General features: G+C 40.8%; 1 protein-coding gene across 1 annotated transcript in view; it reads right to left on the bottom strand.

The window, feature by feature from the left end:
* Nucleotides 1-2076: 2076 nt before the first annotated feature.
* The window catches only part of TSPAN3 (tetraspanin 3), a gene marked incomplete at its 5' end in the record, with an annotated part of 18359 nt that continues 11170 nt past the window's right edge, over nt 2077-9265 (bottom strand). The window contains one exon of the mRNA XM_008593597.1: nt 2077-2976. Within this exon, the coding sequence (XP_008591819.1) occupies nt 2884-2976 (93 nt within the window). The remainder of the gene's footprint in view (nt 2977-9265) is intronic.

Here is a 9265-nt window from a genome sequence, read left to right on the forward strand (position 1 = left end):
AGCAGTGGTTCTCAACCATGGCTGCACCCTGGAAGCACCCAACTGGGACCCACGCATCTGTAGTTCTCAGTTCCCCAGGTGCTTCCAATGTGCAGACAGGGTAAGAAACACTAGCATAGTGTGAGAACTCACTCATTAAATTTCGGACATGAGGAGTGGCTCTTTTGTCCTCTGAAGAGTAAGTGCTGGGGAACAGGGTCTCTGGGTCATGCAGACTCCTAGTCTCAGCTTCATGTGGAATGGCAGAGACCCTGGAGATGCTAGACAGGTAGAAGTTGAGTTTGCATGGCCCTGGCCAACATGAACAGGATTCCCCTTCTAGGGGGTCCCAGGCAAGGGAAAAAGGCATTTCCAGGATGACTGTGCCAGGAATTAAACAATTTAAAGCTGGTGGGAGCTAGAATGGATAACTGGCCCCAGGGCTACGCCCCATCCCCATCTTTTTGATTTCACTTTAATATGGCAGATCTTGGTCCACCTGGCAGAGCAGAGGGGAAGAAGCTGCTCTCTCAGCAGGCAAGCAGAGAGGAATGAACAAAGGAAGGGTGTGTGGAATCCGCTTCTCAAGTAGGTTCAAGGAGTGGGTTACCAACTGGCACATTCTCCCAGAGCAATTTCCTGCTCTAGAGGCCTAGTTCTGTTGTGCAGAAAGAGTGGTGGGCATCCAACATCACAGTCTAAATACTGGTCACCTCAGCTCCAACCTGTGATGGGGGAGCCACAGAATGATACATATCAAAATTGGTAAAGGGCCACGAAAATCGATTACATTGTACAATGTTGAATATACTAATTATCACGATTTGAGCATCACATATTGCACACAGGCATTGATATTCAACTCTGAACGCCACAGATATGTACAATCAACTATGTTTCAATTAAAAAAAAAACAAAAAAAAAACTAGGAGACAGGGTCAGGGGAGGTGGTGGTAGTGAAAGGTCACAAACATTGTTGCCCACAGTGCAACAGCTAGCAACAAGAGATGGGATGGGCTGGGCTACATTATTAAATCCCCTGTAGCTCTTAATTCATGAATGTTTTGGTTCACTTTGTGGATAGGGGTTAGTTTTTACTCCACTCCCTTCCCACATCTTTTCCACTTTCAGGTGGAACAGACTTGCATGATATTTGGGCATCTCCAAATCACCGGGTCCAAAACTGAACGTGAAATCATGCCCCTATATGTGGTCCCTACTTCCTCCCTATCTCTGTGACTTTGTTTTCCCAGTTGACTAAGCCTAAAACCTGGGACTCATCCTACACTCCTCCCTTCACTCTGTCCCACATCCAATTAATGATCAAATTCTGCCATTTTTTCCTCCTCCAAACAGTCCCTGAGTCCACCCCTCACCATCTCCACCAACGGTGCCCTACTTCATGCTCTTAGGCTCTCTCCTGCACTACTACATCAACCTAACTGGAGTCTAGTCACATCCCAATACATCCTCTGAACTGCAGCCACAGGGGCCATCCAGGACAGGTCAAACCCTTTAACAGCTACCTCCATCTATAAGTCAAGTCCGATCTCCATGAATGTCCTATAAGACTCTAAATGACCTGGGCTTTGCCACTTCTCCAACTTCTTTTCCCAGCCTCGTATTTTAAGCTCCAGGCACAATGAGCTACTTATAGCTCCCTGCACACTCAATCCCATTTCACCTCCTGTGTACCCTCTCCCACAAAGCCTCCAGCCTCCAGACTTGGGCATCTTCTCCAGTAAGTCACCCCTGACCTCTCCAGGCACCTCCTTTTGACTCCCATTCTTTTATTATTACAATCACTGCACCGCATGGAAATTACCAGCTTACTAGGACTCCAAGCTCCTTGGAGACAAGGGCAACATCATCACTGTATCCCCAGTGTCATGCACACAGTAGCTGCTCCATTATTTGTAGGATATACTGGACTGAAAAGCATCTGTGGCTTTTTGAATACCAAGGACTTTAGAATTTGGCAACAGACATAATGAAAACACATGCAAATCATGATGAACTGCAGACAACACCAACATTTAAAACACTGCACTGCTGCTCTGGAACTGAAATATCCCCAAAATAATTAAGAACTACATGTTGAGGGATGATACAGAGTTTATTGAATTAGATTTTTCTATTTACAACTGAGATCACATCTACATACTATTTTGCTAGTCTACATGGGTACATTATTTCTAACAAGTTTAAGACTTATGATGAATGGGCTCAATCATACAAAAACACATTCACACACTCACACTAAGTATTTCGAAACAGTAGTGCATACATTATACTCTTCCCATAAAGCCGGCTTTGATTAAAAACCACTAGTTTCAAAGATCAGTCTCTGATTTTGAAGATGAACCAAGATACACACCATATGATTCTAAAATCTATTTTAGCCATTTTGTACAGTTGCTATCTTATTGGACTACAGTATATATTTTTTAAAAGGACACTGATGAGGGGCACCATCTGGTGTTCGCCAGACAGCTGGCTTCCTCCCCCACCCCCCAAAAACCTTTGGCCAAGAGTTCTCCATTGTGAAGACTGAAAGGACCCAGTGATATTTCAGCATCCATCCCATCACTGCTTTGGAGGTAAAAGAAGCGGGCCTACATCCTTGAATTCTACCACACTACGTAACTCGCAAATAGTTCTGAAATTAGAACACTTACCACGTACTTAAAAACTTAGGAGCAAGGAGCGTCAGCTAGAATAAGGGAAAAGAAAGTCACAGGGTGCATAGGTAAGTAGGTGGGTACGTGAAAAGCCAAGCTGCTCGTCCAACACCAGCAGACATGTGCTTCAACCAGATGAACTCAGGAGGCCAACAGCAGCAGACCTGCTCAATTCACCTTCCAAATCAGAGTAAGACGAAAAATCTCAGGCTTGAGTTGTGCACTACGCATAGGTTCCGCCAGTGATGAGGAGCTCGTAGGCAGGATCTCTACTCCTTCTGCACAACACAATGCATGCACACAGCATGCCCAGCAGCTGTGGGGAGAAGACAAAGGGCGAACAGGCTGAAACCCTCTAACGGCAAGTATTATTTCTTTTTTGGCAATGGAGCTATTTCAAAGTTCAATGACCTCAAATCATCAAAAAAGCAGTAACAACAGTAACAGAAGAAATTTTTTATGAACACATTATTTTTTAAGGATTGTCTTAAGTACTAGGCCTCAGCTTCCCTGCCTTACACCAGGATCTCTTTGTGAAGCCGGCAGAGAACCAAGGCCCTCTCACTGCCATCCCCATTATCAATCTCGAGCAGTGCTGTCCAAAAGAACTTTCCACCATGATTGAAACATTCTTTACCTGTGCTATCAGATAAGGTAGCCACTAGCCACATGTGGCTACCGAGTGCTTGAAATGCAGCTAGTGCAACTAAGGAGCCGCGTTTTTAATTTAAATTGATTTAAATTTAGACACATATGGCTTGTGGCTTCTATACTGAAGAGTGGAATTCCAGTGAGTGGTATGATCAAGAATACATGTGTTTCATGGTGGTCTTTTCAGGCATTTGGGATTTGGGGAGATAGGCTTCATAATAATCGATAAAATTCAGCACATGAATAGCCCTATGAAAATCAATCCTGATGCTAAAAAATGTAGCTTGAAGGTTTTGTTTGTGTCACAGTTACTATTTTTGAAATAAGGTTTGGTTCTGTGGTATTGCATACATATTACTTTTTAAGGTCACTCTTCCTTCATCATTTTATTTTAATAAGTCCTAATCCTTCTGTGGTAGCATATTGTAGTAGTAATAAAGTCATGCCACGTCATTTTTGATAAGCAAGAATATTAAATTGGATTAAAGAGAAAATGATTCTAGAATTTTTGACCCAGCTTCTCACAAAATATAAACAGTAACCAAAGGACTAAATAACAGTAAGTTAATTTGCTGTCCTAACTTCTCATTGAAAGTGAAAGCCCTGTTATTCGACTTTAAAAAGCAGGGCCCTCTATACATATGGGGTCAACCTAATTTCAGCAAAATATACCCGAACTGTAAACAGACTCTCAAAGTTTGAAGTGGAAGATTAACTGCTAATGAGACACTCATACAGAGAGTAGGAATGTTTTCAATCTGCATTCTCCATGGTTTAAAGCCGCACAACTCCAATTTCTGCCCTCACATTAGCCTATATTCTACCCATTCAGAATATATATTTACTGCTCAAACCATCAGTTTCATTACATCACTATTTGCTGAGTGCTTACCGGTACAAAGCATCTAAGAGGCATTTTTAAAGTGGATATTGTTGAAAGTTTACTAAATATCTTAAGCCAGTTCTAGAGATGTCTAGTGTCTAATACCTAGAGAAATACATTTCTGTTCACTGTACATCAAAACATTGTTAAAATAGCTATAAAATCAAACACAATTATGTTCCCAGGCAATGTTAAATTGAGCAATAAAAATGCTAAGCTCAGTAATTACTGATTTGCTAGGGGAAAAAACAAAATCTTTCTTCCCATCCCCACCTCTTCATATTCTTTTCAGTTGGTTAATTTTACTGGAGGAGTCAGCACTCTCAAAATAAGGTCTGAAATAAGAATCATTTCTTTCTTGACTGTTTTATTTCAATTAAGTTAACTTGTATTGATTTAAAAACAATTAAATAAGCTTGATAAAACCCTACTTATGCTTGAGAATGAGTCTGTGTAAGAACAATAAGATCTACACAATAACTTCTTATCCTTGCCATTGAGTGTTAACAAGCCCATTTCCAAAGCTATGCTATACTGAAATTTCACTGATTATTGAAACTCCAACAATAGACTTGAAAATATTATACAAATATTTTAGCTCCAATGTTATTTCTTGGAATGAAATTTTCCATTGCAGTACTGGAGTCACAAGAACTAATCTTCAAGGGCCGGCCCGTGGCTCACTCGGGAGAGTGCGGTGCTGATAACACCAAGGCTGCGGGTTCAAGAACTAATCTTCAAGGGCCGGCCCGTGGCTCACTCGGGAGAGTGCGGTGCTGATAACACCAAGGCTGCGCGTTCGGATCCTATATAGGGATGGCCGGTTTGCTCACTGGCTGAGCGTGGTGCTGACAACACCAAGTCAAAGGTTAAGATCCCCTTACCAGTCATCTTTAAAAAAAAAGAACTAATCTTCACCTAGCCCAAACACCTAGCAACCACAAAAACTGCCCCCCGACCCCCCAAAAAGATTACTGAATACAGAGACAAGTGGTGATTTAAGAAACTAACCGCCAAAGCAAAATGTTCTGTGATACGCTATGTATGTGATGATGTGAGAAAACAGGTATTCTTATATGAGAATAAGAATTCTTGCACATCGGAAACACTCTTCTGAGAAAAATTTTGGTAATTCCTACCAAAATTCATTGATATATTCCAACCCCCCAATATCATGGCTATACATTTTTGCTATAAATAGACTTTGAGCGTGCACACAGAGAAGATTCACTGCTTGCATTTTTGTAACAGCAAGACCTACATAAGTGCCACTTAATGTTGATTAGACAAAGTATACCCATAAAACATAATACTATGCAGCCAAAAAGTAAATAAAGTAGGTCTATATCCAAAAGATACTGAGTTGTTTTTAAGAAGCAAGGTACAGGGCCGGCCCGGTGGCGCACTGCTACAGTGCGCCGCTTGGGAAGCGTGGCGGCGCTCCCGCCGAGGGTTCAGATCCCACATACAGACCGGTTCCCGCTCACTGGCTGAGCGAGGTGCGGGCGCAACACCGAGGGTTGCGATCCCGTTGCCGGTCCCGGTACGGGCGTGACACTGAGGGTTGCGATCCGTTGCCGGTCACGAAAAAAGACAAAAAGGGAAAAAAAAAAAAAAAAGAAGCAAGGTACAAAAGGTTACAATCTGTATGATTCCATTTATATAATATTTTAAATGACAACATTTTAGAAATGGAGGACTTATCGGTTGCCAGGGTAGGGGGCAAGGAAGATGGTACAGTTATAAAAGGGTAACAGGAGGGATCCTTGTGGTGTTGGAACTATTCAGTATCTTGTCTGTGGTGGTGGATACAGGAAACTACACAGGTCATAAAATTGTACAGAACCAAATACACATGCAGAGAAATGAGAAATCTGAGTAGATTATCTTGATGCCAATAAACTGGTTGTGATATACTACCAGTTTTGCAAAATATTACCACTGAGGGAAACTGGGCAAAGCATACAAGGGATCACTCTATTATTTCTTACAATTTCATGTAAATCTACAATTATCTCAAGTAAAACAAAAAGCAAGGTACACAATTGCATCCTACAAGCTTCTATTTGCTTAAAATATATATATGAGTTGGTATAAGCAAAAACTATTTCTGGAATAATATTCAGGAAACTTGACAGCAGTGATTGTCTCAACAGAGGGGGACTCAAGAACCAGGGTCAAGACTGAGAGGGAGGCTCACTTTTGACCAAACTTGTATCATTGTATACCATTTTTTAAAAATTTGATCAAATAGGTACTTTCAATTAAAAAAAAAACTACCAAACAGTTAGCAATTAGGATTTATTTTCCCCAAATTAAAACAAAACAAAACAAAACAAAAACACCCACCTGAGCACTTGGATCAGCTTTTCATAACTTTGGTTGAAGTTTTTAAGGGAAGAATTACTTGAAATATTTTTTAAAAGGATTGTCAGAATTAAGCCACTCAATCATCTTGTGCCTGGGGGTCCAACCTGACATGCTATTTACTCAAATATTTTAATGAATAACTGGTAATCAAGAAGGAAGAGGAAGGAAAGAGCAGTCTCAACCTCCTTCACACTTGGCATAGAGACCAGAGAAAACCAACATGGCCCTGGGAAACAGTTCTCTGTGAAAGTTTGCTCTTGATCCCTCTATCTTGAGGACATGCCACCTTCATGAGACTCCCATTTTTCACATCTTATCTTTACAGACAGCCTTGCCCACAGCAGATACTTAAGAGCCTGACAAATCAAAACCTAGATTTTTGTCTATTATTATGACCAGATCCTTTAAATACAGAATTCATAATTGATCATTTGTTAATTTAAGAGGCTGACTATTCTCAAAGATGTGAAACACCTTGCTGATTAATAAGCTAACAAGCTAAGGGGTGTAGCAAAAATTTAAAAACCTCATTCTCTTATATTCAAAAATCCTATTATAATAATGAGCTAGTATTTTTCAGATTTTTCTTTCTTGATCATTTTGGTCCTACCCAAATCTAGATTATTTAACTAGATTACAGCAAGGGTCAGCAAACATTTTCTTAAATGGCCATACAATAAATATTTCAGGCTTTGCAAGCCGAGAAACAAAATCAGTCTCTGTTGCAACTACTCAACTCCGCCATTTTATGTCTATATTTTATCCAGCTGAAGTGTCAATTAATTGTCAAGTTTCATAACAGAATTTAGGAATTTAATCTCCCGAGAATCTTAATTCTTAGATTTATAATTAGAGGCAAAGTATTAACAGAGCCAAGGTTCAAACTTCAGTTTTGCCACTGTCGGTGTGACAGTCGTAAGTCATACTATCCTTGCTTCCCCTAGTTTTTGTGGCAAAACAAAGGGAACAAGGACTGGAGCATCTCCAAGCATCATTTCCAACTCTAAATTTCTATATCGGAACTGGTGTACAAGTACAAAAGCTCACTGGTTATTTGAGTTATTTCTGCCTTTGTTCAGGTTTCCCATGCCCAGGACACTATTCTACACCAGATTTTGAATACCAAAAGCTTAGAATATTTACAGGTACTCTTTAAAAAAAGAAAACATATCAGGGAAAATTCTTTATTACTTCAAATGGATGGTTTTTCCTTTAAAACCAAAGGTTTTCGGTTTTTTTTTTTTTTTTTGTCTTTTTTGTGACCAGTAAGGGGATCGCAACCCTTGGTGTGGTGTCACCCGCGCCACGCTCAGCCAGTGAGCACACCGGCCAGTCCTATATAGGATCCGAACCTGCGGCGGGAGCATCGCTGTGCTCGCAGCGCCACACTCTCCCGAGTGCGCCATGGGGCCGGCCCTAAAGGTTTTAGTTTTTGTTTTTCCCAAAACCCCTAGGATTTGAGTCTGTGAAAGCTCTGAATCCCTGACTTAGTCTTACTGAATTAAAAATATCAACTCTTTATCAGTAATTACTTAAGTCAGGGTGATTTAAATATAAAATGTATGTGGAAGTTATCTCATATATATTAAGAGACTAGGTAAAGGGCCGGCCCGGTGGCACACTGCTACAGTGCGCTGCTTGGGAGCGTGGCGGCGCTCCCGCCGAGGGTTCGGATCCCACATACAGACCGGTTCCCACTCACTGGCTGAGCAAGGTGCGGGCGCAGTGCCGAGGTTTGCGATCGCGTTGCCGGTCCCGGTCCGGTACGGGCGTGACACTGAGGGTTGCGATCCGTTGCCGGACACGAAAAAAGACAAAAAGGAAAAAAAAAAAGAGACTAGGTAAAATATTTATTGGCCCCCTTAAAAAATATTTAGTAAAGAAATACGTGGCTGGTTAATGAGCTTAACTAGATGATAGATACAGCTAAAGTGACTATTTTCCTCAGTCTTCCATACATGTGTTGCATATTTCATTACCACAAGCACCACACAGTCCCAAAGCTTTTCTGCTGCAAGCTAATATGTGCAGCTTTATTACCAAACATAAAATCATTAAGAATGCACAGATCAGGATTCCACTTGGGAAAAGAGACCTCTCCCTCACATTTCATTATTTTTAGCTAAATGAATGTCTTTGCATAGACAATCAAAATATGAAATACATTCCTGCTGACCACCAGATTATTGATATGCTGAGCCACAAAGTAAATGCTTAGAAGGGCAGAGACCATAGCAAATAAAGAGCTAGACTATTTAATGAATCATTTCAGGTCTGTTTGGATACCAGCAAAGTAAACAATCGCCCTTTTGCTATTTTAGAAGACACTTCCCATTAAATACACTAGCTTCTGTTCAAATATACAAAGAGCAGGCAATCCAAGCAACTTACATTTAAACTAGCAATTATATTGGTTTCAATCTAACAATCAAGAGATACCTACACTTTCTTAAAATAGATTCTCTAGGCATGAAGCCTATTTCAAGAACTAAAAGAATACTGTGAGAACCAGATCTGATGCAAAGGATTTTCAATCATTTTCAAATATTTGGCTGTTCTCAAAGACATTATCTCCCAATAGAATCCATAAGATACACTGTATATACCTGAGAAACTAGGAAATGTGGATAGCTGTGTTGGGGGGGGGGGGGAAGGTTTTTTTTTTTGTTTTTTGGGGGGGGGGGGGAATGATTGTCTTATT

This window comes from Galeopterus variegatus, unplaced genomic scaffold (assembly GCF_000696425.1).
Source record: "Galeopterus variegatus unplaced genomic scaffold, G_variegatus-3.0.2 Scaffold9382, whole genome shotgun sequence".
Taxonomy (NCBI): Eukaryota; Metazoa; Chordata; class Mammalia; order Dermoptera; family Cynocephalidae; genus Galeopterus; species Galeopterus variegatus.